The 16,359-nt window shown below is 40.9% G+C and overlaps 3 protein-coding genes and 1 non-coding gene across 6 annotated transcripts; 2 read left to right on the top strand and 2 right to left on the bottom strand.

Moving 5' to 3' along the window:
* Positions 1 to 224: 224 nt before the first annotated feature.
* On the bottom strand, positions 225 to 3,244 carry LOC121779725. The gene is made up of 3 exons (XM_042177119.1): positions 1,897 to 3,244; positions 515 to 1,812; positions 225 to 287 (listed from the first exon to the last, which is right to left on the bottom strand). Exons 1-3 carry the CDS (start codon positions 3,242 to 3,244, stop codon positions 225 to 227), a joined length of 2,709 nt encoding a protein of 902 aa, XP_042033053.1.
* LOC121793208 lies at positions 2,751 to 2,857 on the top strand. Its single transcript, XR_006049046.1, has one exon. It is a non-coding gene; the product is annotated as a small nucleolar RNA R71 (small nucleolar RNA).
* Positions 3,245 to 5,486: 2,242 nt separating the features above from the next.
* Positions 5,487 to 9,530, bottom strand: LOC121792732 (DUF21 domain-containing protein At1g47330-like). 2 transcript variants are annotated; one of them, XM_042190801.1, is made up of 12 exons: positions 9,109 to 9,530; positions 8,073 to 8,149; positions 7,902 to 7,985; positions 7,695 to 7,808; positions 7,354 to 7,440; positions 7,106 to 7,245; positions 6,928 to 7,015; positions 6,727 to 6,800; positions 6,524 to 6,636; positions 6,016 to 6,248; positions 5,860 to 5,906; positions 5,487 to 5,773 (listed from the first exon to the last, which is right to left on the bottom strand). In XM_042190801.1, the coding sequence occupies exons 1-12, from the start codon at positions 9,284 to 9,286 to the stop codon at positions 5,695 to 5,697; spliced, it is 1,314 nt and encodes a 437-aa protein (XP_042046735.1). In that variant the 5' UTR covers positions 9,287 to 9,530; the 3' UTR covers positions 5,487 to 5,694. The 2 variants fall into 2 exon arrangements, with proteins under 2 accessions (XP_042046735.1, XP_042046736.1); XM_042190802.1 differs by having other exon boundaries at positions 9,099 to 9,234.
* A 2,763-nt stretch (positions 9,531 to 12,293) lies between these two features.
* LOC121792733 (GPN-loop GTPase QQT2-like) lies at positions 12,294 to 15,989 on the top strand. Of its 2 annotated transcripts, none has more exons than XM_042190804.1 (7): positions 12,294 to 12,501; positions 13,097 to 13,172; positions 13,276 to 13,387; positions 13,490 to 13,716; positions 14,744 to 15,034; positions 15,278 to 15,483; positions 15,563 to 15,989. In XM_042190804.1, exons 2-7 carry the CDS (start codon positions 13,122 to 13,124, stop codon positions 15,804 to 15,806), a joined length of 1,131 nt encoding a protein of 376 aa, XP_042046738.1. In that variant the 5' UTR covers positions 12,294 to 12,501; positions 13,097 to 13,121; the 3' UTR covers positions 15,807 to 15,989. The 2 variants fall into 2 exon arrangements, with proteins under 2 accessions (XP_042046738.1, XP_042046737.1); XM_042190803.1 differs by having other exon boundaries at positions 12,294 to 12,464.
* The last annotated feature ends 370 nt before the right edge of the window (positions 15,990 to 16,359 follow it).

Genomic DNA, 16,359 nt, shown 5'->3' on the forward strand with positions numbered 1-16,359 from the left:
TGAAGATCTCCATGATGTCTTCATTCATGTCTGAAAAAATTGCCATCATGCAACGTTGAAATGTAGCCGGTGCATTGCATAACCCAAAAGGCATCCGACGGAAGGCATACGTACCAATAGGACATGTAAATGTCGTCTTTTCCTGATCTTTCGGGGCAATTGCAATCTGATTATACCCCGAGTATCCATCCAAGAAGCAATAATGAGAATAACCCGCAATTCTATCAAGCAACTGATCGAGAAATGGCAATGGAAAGTGATCTTTTCTTGTCGCCTTGTTCAATCTTCTATAGTCCATGCAAACTCTCCATGAGTTTACCAATCGAGTTGCTAAGACTTCATTCTTTTCATTGACGGTCACGGTTATTCCTCCTTTCTTCGGTACACATTGCACCGGGCTGACCCACTCACTATCGGAAATGGGATAGATCATCCCAAATTTCAACAATTTTTTCACCTCTTTTTCCACCACTTCTTGCATAAGTGGGTTCAACCTTCTTTGTCTTTCTCTTACCGGTTTAGCTCCATCTTCCATCAAGATTTTATGCATGCATATAGCGGGGCTAATTCCTTTGATGTCGGCAATGGACCATCCTAGAGCTTTCTTGTGTGACTTCAGTAGCTCTATTAATTTGGATTCCTCTTCATTATTCAACAAAGCCGATACTACAACCGGTAATGTTTCATCATCACCAAGGAAGGCGTATTTCAGATTTGTCGGGAGTGGCTTCAATTCTAACTTTGGTGGTACTTCGATTGACGGTTTTACATCCACCACAAAAGTATCCACAATACACTCATTCTCGAGACTTGGTTCATCAACTTGAGAATCTTCTATTTCATCAAAATCGACTTTAAGTGTCGAACCATAGTCTCTCTCCAAACTCCCTTTGTCATATACACTTCCTTCTATTCTTGCCGAGCAACACATCTTGTCAAATATGCACTTATCGAGGACATCAACTCTAAAGCACGCTTTTGCATCACTAGGATGCTTCATCGCTTTCTCCACATTAATGGTCACTTGCTCACCATTAATTCTAAACGTGACAGAGTTGTCTTTAGCTCCTAACAACACATCTCCCGTGGCAAGAAACGGTCTACCAAATAGAATTGGTACCTCTTTGTCCTCGGGCATGTCCAAGACTATGAAATCAACAGGGATGATGAATTTGTCTACTTTGACCAAGACATCCTCTACTATTCCCGTGGGCTTCACGATGGAATGATCAGCCAACTGTAGAGCAATGTCGATGGGCTCCATTCTGTTCTCCAGTCCAATGGCACGTGCAGTTTTCAATGCCATGAGTGAGATTCCCGATCCTTGATCTAACAGACATTTCGTGAAGATTGTATTGCCGATCTCACAAGGAATCACACAACTTCCCGGATCCCTCTTCTTCATTGGCATCATTCCCGAAATCGATTGTGAGCAATTCATGCTCAATGCCACTATCCCCTCATCTTGCAATTTCTCCTTGTTTGCCATCATATCCTTGAAAAACTTGGAGAACTTGGGAAAATTAGTGAAGAGGTCCACTAATGAAACATCCACATTCACTTTCCGGATCACGTTCATCATCCATTCAAAGCTTTTCTCTTTTGGAGCCCTCTTCTTCCTCTTGGGTGGATATGGTGGAGAAGGAATATGGTCGGGGAAGTTGAACTTGCTTTTCGGATCTAGTGCTGGACTTGTCAACATCTGTCTCTTTGATTCCATCTCTGCTATCTTCTTTCCTTTCTCTTCTGCTGAAAACTTTCCACTTGAATCGGATTCTTCACCATGTTCCTTGCTGCCGGATGCAGCCTGTTCTTGACCATGTTGGGCCCCCTGCACCAACGCGGGACTTCCCTTACATGCCTCGTCCGCCCCTGCGTGTGAGATGCCGGAAGTACCTTGGCCGTCCATTAATGGTGTCGAATCCAACTCTCGACCACTTCTCAAAGTTACCACTTTGCACTGTTCATTACCTCTCGGATTGGGCACTGTATTACTTGGGATGGTATTAGGAATCCTTGTGTGTGATGCTGTAGCAAGCTGCCCGATTTGAGTCTCGAGATTCCTCATTGTGGCATCGATCTGCCCAAACTTTTCCACCGTCTTATCTTTGAAGTTCTCATTCTCCTTTTGACTCTTAGTCATGAAAGAGAGAATCTGTCCCAATTGATCCTCGACCGATGGCTTCTTCTCATAGCCCGGAGGTTGAGTGTTGTTCCTCCATTGATTACCCGAGTTGTTGCTAGGACCAGCTTGATTCCAAGTTGCTTGTTGAGTCCTCCAATTTTGCTGGTTGTTGTATTGGTTGCCTTGGTTGAACCCTTGTCGATTGTTACCAATGTAGTTCACATCCTCCATTGGTGGTCCTTGAAGACTTGGGCACTGATCAGTATGATGCCCTCCTTGACACAATCCACATCTCATCACAGTCACAGCTTGGGGTTGAGGAGTCAATTGAAGAGACTTAACTGCCTTTGTCATTGACGACATTTGAGTGCTGATGTCTGCCAGTTGAGCCTCAATTGCGGTCACCCTTTCCGCATCCTTTGTAGCACCAAACGTATCTCCTGCTCTATCAGCTCCTCTCCTTGGATTGTGCCAATTCCTTTGATTGTTGGCCAACCTTTGAAACAAGGCCCTCACCTCATCATGAGTTAGATCATCTAGGTTCCCATTCGAACCTGCAGTCACCAATCTCGTGCCTTCACTGTTGAGTCCCTTGTAGAACTTCAAAAGGTCATGCCCCGGAGCTAGTCCGTGACTTGGGCATTTCCTTATCAACTCCGTGAATCTCTTCCATGCCTCCGCGAAGGACTCATCATACTTCTGTCGGAATGAGGTGATCTCCTCTCTCAACTTCTCAATCTTCATTGGAGAGTTGTATTCTACAAGAAACAACGACTTCAACTCTTGGAATGTTGCTATGTTGTAGCCCGGTAATGAGTCATACCACGCTCTTGCCTTCTCCCTCAATGAGAATGGAAATAAGGCCCTCTTAATCCGATGATGCTCCACATTTGGAGGTCTATGAGAATTTGTCAGCTCGTAGAAGGCATTCAAATGGCTCACCGGATCTTCATCATCCCGTCCATGAAAAAGATTTCCTTCATTCACCAAACTGATGTAGTGAGGTGGAATGTTGACGTTGTCATTTGCGTAGGCACACTCCCCTGGGTACTCAATTCCCGATCTCAGAGTGTCGCCAAACCTCACCACAGGTGGTGGAATCTCATTGTTATCTGCCATTGATTCACCGTCTGAATCCTGATCCCTTTCTTCACCAAAGAGTCGGTTACTTCTGAATGGACTCGAATAGTCCGGAAAGATCTCAAACTCTGAACCTCTAACCTTACTTCTTCTTTGATAACAGAGTAGTCCAAACGGTGGTGTACCCTGTGATCGCGTGTGCATTCACTTTTTTTTATAAAAATATTTTTATTTTTTTTACCTACACAACAGAAAATACACCAAGCACAAGCACAATATATTTCCTAATACCGAAAGCGAGACCTCTCGACAACTTCGGGGTAAGTACTATAAAAAGTGTGTGCTTAAGTGAAAAACTAAACTACCTAAACTAAGAGTTAGAAAGATGTCACCTTGAAAATATACTCCTTCGTCTTCAAGTCCAGACGTGGTAGATGGCTATCACCTCCGAAGAAAACGAAATGAGTACCTACAAAAATAAAAAGAAAGATCAAATAAAACACAAGTAAACAAACTAGAAGTTAAACAATCTATTGCCTTCCCCGGCAACGGCGCCAAAACTTGATGTGTAATTATAGGTCGATTAAAGCAATATGGTTTTGCACTCAAGTTCAATTAATTAACTCTAATATTACAACGATTCTGCAAGAATACAGAGTCGAATGTAGTACTTTGAGTGTCGATCCACAGGGAAGGAAAGATTATTTAATTCTAAAGCAAAGGAAAGACATACTAAAAGGTATTTTGATTTGAAGATTTTGTTTTCAATATTAAGCTAAAACAATTAAAAGGAATAAAACGAGTAAGACGAATTAAGAGAAGAACTTGTTACTCCAAACATTCACGGATAAAACGGTGATTTATTCTAATAGCCAACTCTATCTTATGAAATACGGGACTTTAATATCAATTCACGATGCTAGCACTAAACATGCTCGACATACAATAGTTTAAGAATAGTTGAACACATATTCAATAAACCAATCTTCATTAATCTAAGATTCCTACAGATGCGCGAGAATCAAAGATCAATTACTATAAGCTCATGAAATCCATTACCAAATTATCGTCTAAACAACTCTAATTAATAATTCATTGCCACAAGGATCTATCCTATTCAAAGTTAAAGAGACATTTGATTAGGATTATGGAACTACTACTAATGATGCACCAAAAGTAATAGATTCAAACAAGGAAATTGTGAAAACGACGATCATAAGATATAGAAGAACATAGATTAAATCACTTGAACAAATTATCCATTTACATGTTTGGAGCAACACCAGAATACTAGCCACTCATAATTAAACTAGGAGCAATAAATAATTGAAGGAAAACCCTTTTAATCATGGAGCTTTGAAGAAAAATAGTAGCTTTGACTTGGAATCTCCTATCAATTACTTTCTTCAAAACAGCACGTCACTTTCTATTCACTGTCTTCTCCAAATGCCCAATTCACGTGTCGCCATTTCCCCTCAATTGAATCCCAATTTTTGTCCACCAAATTGCTCTCCAGATTCGTCCGTCTCTCCCAATTTTTCTCCTCTCTCCCTTCGTCACTCCCTTTGCTCTCTGTCTTTTCTCCCTTTTTAATTCTTCAAACCGCCGAGAAAACTGTCAATTGCAGTTGAGAATGAACTACCCGGCCGGGTGGAATTTTACAACTACAAAATCACTCGGCCGGGTGACTGAAATTCGACCCTTCCTGGACTCGCGCTGCTTACAAGATCTCACCCGGCCGGGTGGAATTTTAACTCCACAAATTCACCCGACCGGGTGACTGAAATTCCTCCCGTCTGGACTCCGTATTCCTTACGAAACGCACCCGACCGGGTGTGTTTGTTGGTGCAAAACTCACCCGGGCGGGTGATTGCTGCTGTTGCGTGAAACGGCTGTTCGGAGCATTGGGCGTCATTTCCGATGGATTTCCGGTGAACTGATGTCCTCCGCGCTCATCCTCAATGATTGTGGGATATGCAGCAAGAGGTGAGATGGCTCCAGATGGGGTGATCCTCGTCAGCATGCTTGTTACATATGCTGTGCAAGTGAATTTGTTGCTTTGAATCTGGTTCTGAGGTTGATCCAAAGAATTTGGAACATTTACAAAACTGTCCCAGTTAAGCTGTTTTCCATAAAGGTTCAAGCTTTCGCCTCCATTATTCTGCTGTGGTTGGTTTTGAATGGTGAATTGACTCTGCAAATTCATGGAAAATATGTAGCACTTGGGGGAAAAATATAGACAATATGCTTCGCATCACTAGCCAAACCATATACCGATACAGATTAAAATGCAGGTATATATTGATACAGACGAGTTTAAACCCATATTTCAGACACAGTTAATTCATCCACATGCACTATAATTCAGATCCCTTTTTTTCTAGTTGTTCTCAACATATAAGACTTTATATAAGCTGTCTTTGGCAACTATATGAGCTTATATACTACAATGTGTTAATGCGCATCACCCGTTGAATCGGACAACAGCTTCAAACCGGAGTTGTAGATTGGATCGAGTTGGAATCAGGAGTCTTAGCCTGAGAAGCAGCATTCATGTTTATTTTTATCCTGCAACAGAGACAAGACGAATCAATATGAATTTTCAAGCAATAATTTCACAGATTTCCGAAACAATGACAAAAGGCATTATGTACCTATTGTGTATGTTTACATACTCGTCTGTTTCGTCAAGTATCTCCTCCTGACAGAACAAGGTTAAAGATGTAACGTAAGCCAAGAGAAGGAAGAGCGAAACTTCAATGATGGTTTTGTAGACTCGTTTACAGACAGAATTAAAATGTAAAGAGTACCTGAAGAAGCTCCTCAATCACATCTTCCATGGAGATGACACCAACTACTTCTTGATTGGGTGGAAACTCGGGGATTGGTGAGTTTTCTAAATCTAAAATACAGAAGGAACAGCCTTTGTGTCTCTTCTTGAATGCAGGAGTAGCTGGAGGGCTTTTCTTGACTTGATCGTCAGACTTTTTCATGACTGAGTCAGCATCATGGGTGACGGTTTTTATTGCAAATATATGATTCTCTGCATTGGGACACATAATATTATGTGCTTTCACATATTTAGCTGGAAATCATACAAATTCAGCATAAAAACTAGCATTGGTGTGACAGTTGAGTTGCTATAGCTAAAAGTATTGATGTCAAGTAGTCAATCAAGGAGCAAAAATTGTAGAAAACGAGGAGCTTCAAAACTCATATCATGTTTGATGAGAAGAAATTGCTTATTTTTATTAAAGGTTGGATCAAAGTAGTACAAAATCTGTTCTACATCATTATGAAGAATGTAAATGGTTATACCTTCTTTGGTTTTCTGGAGTGTATCCTTTGAATCCCTATACACGACAGCGATGTGACTGTGACCCTTTTGGAATTCATTCAGAATATCATAAAGGGGCATGTCTTCCGAGACTCTGACAGTTGTACGAGGAGAAGAATTAGCCACAAGTATCACCAAAAGCCGTTTACAATTGGAACTGAGAATAGCAAAAAAGTGATCTCACCGAGGAATTTTTCTTATTAACATTTTCCGTAGAGGAACTGAATCATCAGGGTCGACTGCAAGGAGGTTTTTAACCTGCACGCAGTAAAGAGAGATATTAGCCATTGTTCACAAGTGCGAATCACATCATGTGAACACATGGGAAGGGATAAACAGACAACGATTGTGAATTCATTAACTGAAATATAAACATGAAAGTTACCAAGATGAGGCCAATGATATTGTTTTGGTTGTTGTAGTACACAGGAACTCGACTGTGGCCCATTGTCATTATAGCATTCAACGTCTCCCTGTGGAGGGTTAGTGGGGATGAAATTAGAGGGATCGATATCACGAATAACAGATTGGTTACATATGATAGGAAATACTACTACACTCACAAATTAAGAGTTCCATCAAGATCAATGGAAAATGCCTTAGCTATAGGCGTCATGGCATCTTTGGCAGTCTTCGCAGTCAATTCCAGTGCCCCGGCAATAATTGTCGTCTCATCATGTGTCAAATCCCCTCCTTTCCCAGCCTATGAGTGAAAATTGATAGTTTAGATTTCTCAACAAGACTAATGACACCTTCCAAAACATAATTCATTTTAGGGGAATTAATTGCAGCCTCGATCATCATGACATACCTCGTTGCCATGGAAATCAACAAAAGTTTTCAGCTCAGCTCTGCGCAGCAGAGCAGCATGCCCCTTACCCAACATCCAATCGAGGATCTACAAGCAAACATAGGTTTCTGAGTAATCAAGATACAAAATGGCCACCTTTTGTGAATTCCGTGATCTGAAGGATTCACATATAACGTCTTCTTCGTGCAGTGGTGTCTTAGAATTATACAATTCATCCAGTCACAAAAAGAGCAAGCTTCTACAACCTTTTTTGATGATATCTTCTTACAAATCATTAAAAGTAGAAAATATATGATTGAAAAAGTTTAACGTATTTGAACGTCAGCCTTTGATTCAATTACCTTACTAATTGGATATGCAATAGGGAAGAACACCCAAAGAAGAAGTTGGACAAAGGGTGCCGCAGTTGCACCAGCGGTTAACCCATAACGCGTACAAATTGCTTGAGGCAATATCTTCAGGAAGAAGGAAAGATTAGAATCATGCCAACAGAGTATACAATTTTATCCTAAATTTGACATTGTTCAGTTAAGTTGCGGATCAACCACCTCGCCAAACATGAGGATGAGTGTGACTGATACCAGGATTGCAGCCCAAGGGGGCACGAGCTTGTCCAAGAATATGGGAAGTGACTACAAGGAAAAAACACATAATATTTGGTTACCTACACACGGAACTACCACCAAGAATACGAATGCCATAACAGATAATACACGAACCTCCATTGCTAAAGAGTTTCCAATCAAGAGTGTGCAAAGCAAGAGGTGTTGATTTTTCACCACTGGAAGTATTTTAGCTGTCAAATAAATTATTGTCATTTATAAAGATAAAAAAAGAAGAACTGCAAGCAGAAACACCATATACTTAAGCACATTCTCCACTTCAACTATAGCTTGACACAAATCAGATCTTGTCCGGAATAGCATAACACCCGATTATTCACTTGTAAAGAGCTGCTACACTAGATCATCCCTAGATCCTTTGCAGGTCAATATTGTTACTCAGAAATAAAGCATTTAGAAGTATGGAGCTACAGTAGAAAAGGAGGCACGAAAAAAATGACATGATTTTCAGCATCAACTATGTATTAACATAACAAGGCAGAAAAAGCTCACAAACACAGAAATCCTAAGCAAACTTACAAATAGGACGAATCATATAACTAGTCATTCAATTTAGGAGTCCAAGCTTAGCAAAAACAAACTTTAGGAGTCCAAGATTTAGCTAGAACAGAAAAAAGTAGAAATCAACAAGATCTTCAAGAAGGGGCAAAATCATATATAGCTCAAGAACTCTAAACCCAACCGATCAATAAACCAACACAAGCAATTCAGCTTCAAAGTGAGTATTCAATAACAATCATTGAAATAACAGCAAGCCAAAAATCCAAAAATGATCCAGAGCTACAAAATCAAGTCCACAGCAACACAAACCCCAAACACCCAAAAAACAAACAAAGTCCCTCAAACCCAAACCACCAAACTCCAGAAAGGGCAAAATCAAATGTAGCTCAAGAACTCTAATCCCAGCCAATCAACAAAACAACACAGGCAATTCAGCTTCGAAGTGAGTATTCAATAACAATCAATGAAAAAACAAATAAAAATCCAAAAATGATCCAGAGTTACAGAATCAAGTCCACAACCACATAAACCCAAAAACAAACAAAATCCCACAAACCCAAACCACCAAAAACATAGTAAAATCGCAGCAGCAAGCTAAACAAGAGAGAGGGAGAGTAATACTGGACAGTACAAGCATGTTTACGATCTTGCGGGCGGCCTGATTTGCTGATAACCTCGAGGTCGACAAGGCCAAGAGACATGAGGCCAAGAGTGAGACCAGCCATCATCCCAGCAAACAGCACCAGCCCTATGATTACAATCACATACAGAAAAAACTTGGTATCGCAACAGGGCACATCATCAGCCATCTATCTCCCTCAGCCGCACACACAGTCAGCGGGTTTGTGCGTGTGTGTATCTTCCTCAAAAGAGGGACAAAATCTGGAGTTTGTGCTGATATGCCTGTCTGTATCCTACTCAACTCCAAGCTTTCGGGTTTATTTTTTCTGAATTTTTTAACTTTTTCTTGAGAAAGATTGCATTTTGCGTTGATTTGGTGGTCGGGGCTCGGAACCCATATAAAAATCGGAGCAAACTCCTTTGGTGGGTGAATCTCTTGTTCTTACTATAATCAGTTTTTTAATCTTGTCTTTATTTTGTTTTATGCTTATTTTAGTATAATTATCTAATTAAATCACAAACTACTTATTTAGTTTCGATAGCAGTAATTGGATTAAGTATTTATGTAGCTTTGTACTATAGTAGTTTAAATAATTCGTTTAGCTCTAATAACTGTGAATTGTGAAAAAAAATAATGGTCTATGTTGAGTTGGAAGGGGTAAAATTTATAAAATCTGAACATTTGTGAACTGAAAATATGGCCACCTACCACGACGATCAATGAACCGACCAACTCGAAGGATGACGTCAGATACCCATATGTGTGTACTAGTCCAAGCAGGGACGCTTCCGACACTAGGACTCGAATTTTATTATTACATTATTAATTTAGTAGGGACCTTATTCGCTTAAATCTTTAACTTGACTTTCTATTTTGATATCAAATATCATGCCAAAAATAACCTTTTTTAAAAAGAATGCATAGAAGGCACCGCCGGCTTGCTGCCCCTCATTGGGTTGTGTTTTGGCAGGTCTTGATTTAGTTTTCTTAGGGGTGTTCGGTTGGCAAGATTAAATCTCATGAGTAAATATGTATCATGTTTGGTTCATAAGATTGAACCCTTCAACTTAATCCTAATGGATAGTCTCATGATAATTAGTCATAGCCTCCCCCTCTAACTAAAATAATCCCACAACTTAATCCTAGATGGATAGTCTCATGATATTAGTCATGGCAACCGAACGCCACCTTAGTTGATTTGGTTTAATTCAAGTATTGGTTTTGTTTTTGAGTTCCTATTTTTCTTTTGTTGTCATATAGTACTAATTCATGGAACTTGTAAAATTGGTATTTATGACCCAATGATTTGTGCTTTTTTGCCTTACCAATAGAATAATTATGTCCGACTCATTTCGTAGGTCAAAAGAATGCTTTAAAAAGATGCTCTACATTAGAATTAGAGTGAATAGAATCATGTTTAAGTACCAAGCAAAACTAACGTGGATGAAAATTTTTAAAATATTCAGAAAATTAAGTACTACAGGAGTATTATTTTAGGGCATCCGCAATGGGCGGACGATGACACGCCCGATGGCGCCATCCATCGTTCACACCCATTGCGGGTGCGCGCATAGGGCGCGGACGATAGTCGCGCCCTATACTTCGGTCGCGGAGGATAGCGCGGACGATGGCCATCGTCCGCCCCATTGTGGAGGTCGCGGACGATCAACCGCGGACGATGGCACGCGGTTTCATTTTTTTATAAATACCGTTCATTTGTAACATTTCATTTCACTCGATTTCATTTTCGAAACTTACATTTACATAATTACTACGAAATGGATTCAAGCCCCAATAGTCCTACGTTTAGCGTAGGGGCGCATTGGCCGGGTACAGAACCCGACGATTATCGTTCGTTTGACACCAACACCCATTACGATCCCGATTTCAGTACGGAATCGTATGGGTTGTCTGACATGGAGCTGTCTCCGCACCGCCCAACCGCAGCGACCGATCCCGATCCCGCCGCGACCGCTTCCGCCCCAGCCAGAAAGAAGCGGAACCGGCAGCGGGCGCAGAAGTTGCCGCCTCCTGGTGATTGCGATGAGTACGCCCCCGGCCGTACGAACTACAACGACGACGAAACTCTCACCTTGGCCCGGTGTTGGGTAGATATATCGGAAGATCCGATATTCGCGAACAACCAGCGACAGATCGCGTACTGGGAACGCATCGCGAACCTCTACAATTCGGTCAAGCCGCCGACCGCGTACAAGCGCAAGCGTGAGCAACTCCGCAAGCACTGGGATCAAGTCAAGAAGCAAGTGAACTTGTACGCGGCGGAGTTCGAGAAGTTCATGCGGTCACAGGGGAGCGGCGAGAGCTTGAGCGACGTGCGCGCTAAAGCGCTGTTGTCGTACCGGTCGATGTACGACGACTTCAAGCACGAGGCCATCTGGGCGCTCTTGAGGGACAAACAGAAGTTCCAAGGTGGAATTCTGCACACTGGTGCGCCGAAGAGGACGAAGACCACTGAAGCTGGTGATTACACGAGCAGCGGCAGCGGCAACCACCCGGTTGACCTCAACCGGACGTACGTGGATGAAGGGAGTTCCGGCACACCGGTGTCCTTCCGGTGTCCTCCCGGCGTCAAGGCTGCGAAGGCCAAGGGGAAGGCGACCGCGACCTCATCGTCGACCGCTGCAACCCAAGCTCCGGTCCCGGTAGAGCTCCCGACCCAGACGGCCACCGCGTTTGAGTCGTTAGCAACAGCGTCGATGGCATGGACGATGTTGCAGACGCACAGGGCACTCAAGAAGTGTACCGACCCCGACGAAGCCGAATATCTCCGGTCGTTACTCGATGAGCTGCGTCGGAAGTTGGGAATTGGTCCGACTTAGTTTTTTTTTATTATTAGTTCAATGATGTAACTTTTTTTTATTAAAACTTCGCCGTTTGTTATTTAGACCATTTTTTATTTACTCGTTACTTGTTATTTGAAAACAGTTAAATTAATTAAACAAAACAATAAAATGATGATGTGGCGCGCCATAGGGCGCACCTTAGGGCGCCCCACTGTAGGTGGAGAGGTAGGAAGATAAAACTGCTGACGTGGCGCGCCATAGGGCGCGCCTTAAGGCGCCCCATTGCTAATGCTCTTATGCATAGATGTGAAATTAGTAGCAATTGAAAAATAGAGTAAATTGGGCGTGAATTGTACGAATCGAACACTCTTTATATTATAAAAAAGAATCGAAAGCATCCAAAACCCCCAACACCCCATAATTGAAAGAGTTACAGAACCCTTCGTCCCCACAAACTCCGCTGCCGCCCCATCCCGCCGCGGCCGCCCCATCCCGCCGCGGCCGCCACACCTCGCATTCTCGGCTCGCTTTCGACTCGTTGGCCACCGCTCCTCGGTTACGGTTGGTTTTTCGCATCCACAAAAATGCCCTAAATCAGGTCATTTATCATAGGGTTTATGCATTTCAGAAAGGATTGGAAGAGATGAATTTTCGTGTTCTGACATAATTTCAATACCTGTATGAGTTGAATAGCGTTGCTTTGGTTCATGTGAAGTTCTCGCTCTGTAATTGATTTTTTATGGGAATAGTTACTTGAGCTCGAGTTATGTGTTCTCAAGTTTTTGATTAGCTGATCTCAAACAGGACTGGAAAAGTATTCCTCAAATGCATTTTTCGGTTTGACTTCCCTTCTGTTTGCAGATTTTTGGTGATGCGTTTTTTGTACAATTCATAGATGATAGCTCAATTAGTTTTTGGCATATGTAGATGGCTCCCACCTTATTGTTAACATATATATATTGTATGGTTGTGCTTCAGTACAGTGGCTAGCACTATATTGTGATCATGGTTGCACTTTGGGCGCATGATCGCCTTGAACGGCTTTAGGTTCATTTTGTTTATGTCTTATGGTGAACAATCTTGTGGGATTGGGAGCATGAAGATACTGTTATCTTGCATTCTGTGACTCTTTGATAGTAGTATTATGTATAGGTTGTGCTTTACGTCACTTGCTTAAACAATGTTTCTTTTAGGTTGAGCTTCAGAGTTTTACGAGATATGGACATCGACTCAAAAGCACCTGAAAATCCTGCATCAGTGGATACACAGGTAAATACCTAATTTGTTAATATGTGAATTCTTCATCTGATATTCTCTATTATCTTAATTCTTTACTCGTTAAATGACACGTGTCAATTTGCGTGTTTGAAAGATTAAAGATGCTGCTGACCACATATCCAAAACAATGGAGCAGCTGAATATTGTAGAACCATCCTCTAGCTTCAAGAAGAAACCAGTTATCATTATAGTTGTGGGAATGGCAGGTATTAGATGGCTTGTAAAGAAAAGATCCACTCTTTTACCTATTTATCTTTTCCTTTCACTACCACGACTATACTCTGAATATTCATCATCATATTGTGTAGGATGTGGAAAGACCACATTTCTTCACCGGCTAGTCAGCCACACTATGGCATCAAATATTCGAGGCTATGTTATGAATCTTGATCCTGCCATCCTGACACTTCCTTATGGTGCGAACATTGACATCAGAGATACTGTTCGATACAAGGATGTCATGAAGCAGTTCAATCTTGGGCCAAATGGAGGAATTTTGACTTCACTTAATCTGTTTGCTACAAAGTTTGATGAGGTAAAAATTTCATGAAGTTCCTTTCATGTTTTAATTCGTAAACAGCGGGTCTTTTACGGTACATGTCTTATGATAATCAGTATACAATATGCCTTAGGGAATGTTCTTGAAATGAAAATATAAATCTGTGCAGCTTATTCTTTACAACACAGGTTTCTTGATACCATTCAGCAGCTGGTCTAGCAAGCAGCTATTCTAAAAACTCAAACTTGTGTATTTAGTGCCTTTGCTATTTGTGAATTGAAATAAGCAATATTTGTTTGATTAAAATTTATTGGCTGTACCAATTATTTGTTAGTTTCTCTTGCTCACTAAATCTTGCATCAGTTCAACCATTGCCTTTAAATCTCTTTAGAAAACTTGTATGGTATGTGTTGATAATGTAAATTATTGCATTGGTAAGCTTACTCTATGCATATATGGAAGTGATTGCTGCATGCCCTCCCACTGTACTTCTGATTTTAGATAAATTCATTTGAGAAAAGTGATTAATTTGAATGTCTCAATACTGTGCATGTTTACAGAAGTGCAATCAATTTTTTTATTAAAAATATAAACATCCCTACCATGTGACTTTTTTTTGCTGTGTTCTTGACATACTTGAGTCAAATCCATCAAAGGCCTTGGAGTTCCTTCCAGGTTTCCATCAATGCTTGAACTCCGCTCAGTTCAGGCCATTGTCAGCTCATGTATGCTAAAATGTGTCCTAGGGGTTAGTGTGAGAACAATCATGCAATGGATTCCATACATTGTGACATAATCAGAAACCTTAGTTTATGTATTTTCAAGTTGAAAGAAAGTTATAATTCAGCCAAGTGAAGCTCTAAGCTTGAACCAGCTTGCTCTGTGGTGAATATTGAATACAAAATGTCTGCTTAGTCGAAGACACCATTAAAGTGATAAAATTCCTATAATGGTCTATTTTGTTGATTCAGTTTTTAGGCTATGCACTGTGTGTAAATTTGGTTATCAAATCTTCAATCAGGAGAGGGAAGGTGTTGCTTTAATTGCTTGTTTGGAACTGTAGGTCATATCAATGATAGAGAGACGAGCAGATGAGCTTGACTATGTGCTGGTGGACACTCCTGGCCAAATCGAGATTTTCACTTGGTCTGCATCTGGAGCTATTATAACAGAAGCTTTTGCATCAACATTTCCCACCGTAATAGCTTATGTTGTTGATACGCCGCGTTCAGCTAGCCCAGCTACCTTCATGAGTAATATGCTGTATGCATGTAGCATCCTCTACAAGACACGGTTGCCACTGGTTTTGGTGTTCAACAAGACAGATGTGGCACAGCACGAGTTCGCATTGGAGGTATATTTTTTCGTGTTACGTGTTATATGTCCTTTTCATGTACACACCGCTGCATTCCTCTTTAACTTATTTCAGGCCTGTATATTTGCACCTTAGAATTGCTTATGGCTACCCTGTTGTTTCTAAATTCATGTTTTCCTTCCTGACAACCGAATTATTCCACTATATGGCATCACTTAATATTTTCCATTTTTCAGTTTGTGTTTGTATACCTGCTTATTATACTTTCTACTGTAAATGCAGTGGATGAAAGATTTTGAGGTATTTCATGCGGCACTAGATTCCGACCATTCTTATACATCGACCCTGACCCGTAGTCTCTCCCTATCACTGGAGGAATTCTATAGTCATCTGAGATCAGTTGGAGTGTCTGCAATCACTGGTTCAGGGATGGATGCCTTCTTTAAGACTATCGAAGCCAGTGCAGAAGAGTACATGGAAACTTACAAGTACTTCTTAATCTGCCAACCCAAACCATTTCATATGCTAGTAATATTTCCGTGCTTCATCCTAATCGCGTTTTTTCAGGGCTGATCTTGACAAGAGACGAGCAGAGAAGGAGCGATTGGAAGAAGAACGCAAAAAAGAGAACATGGAGAAGCTCCGGAAAGATATGGAGAAGTCAAGGGGGGAAACTGTGATATTGAGCACGGGGTTGAAGGACAGACTTGTGGAAGATGAAGAGGATGAAGAGATAGAGGACGATGACATGATCAGTGAAGAGGATTACGAAGATGATGATGACGAGGATGAAGATCTAGCAAGAGGATGAAGGGGTAGTAAGTTTTTTTCGGATTGAGGCACTGAGTCCACAAAAAATCTACTTGTACTAACTTTGGTGTACATGAAGTTGGGGTCGTTTATTTCTTCTGGTGTGGTGAAATTGACTTTAAAGTGGTCTCATTTGTATAAAAAGATAGTACTAGCTGTGGAAGTTATGCTTTAAATCGCCTAAGTTGTTATGAACTTTAATTAGTAGTTGAGTTTATCCCACGATAAAATTTATCATGGATGAAACTCATAATTCGGTAGGTAAGATGAGCGATTTATCATGGATGAAATCCATCGTTTGGTAGGTAAGTAAGATAAACAAAAGCTCGGCTCATCCCAGTGCTATAAATTGATATTGTTCAAATACCGTTGAAATTGATTTCATTTACACACTATTGCTCCTTTAGGAATTGGGAATATTTTTTTTTGACAAACAACCGATGAATCAGATCAAATCAAAACATTTAATCCTTTTAACTTTGGGAGAATTGTTTTTGACAAACAGCCACATTGTTTCTTTAATTAAGTGTGGTCCTCTTAAGTTGGACTTGTAT

This window comes from Salvia splendens, chromosome 2 (assembly GCF_004379255.2).
Source record: "Salvia splendens isolate huo1 chromosome 2, SspV2, whole genome shotgun sequence".
NCBI lineage: Eukaryota > Viridiplantae > Streptophyta > Magnoliopsida > Lamiales > Lamiaceae > Salvia > Salvia splendens.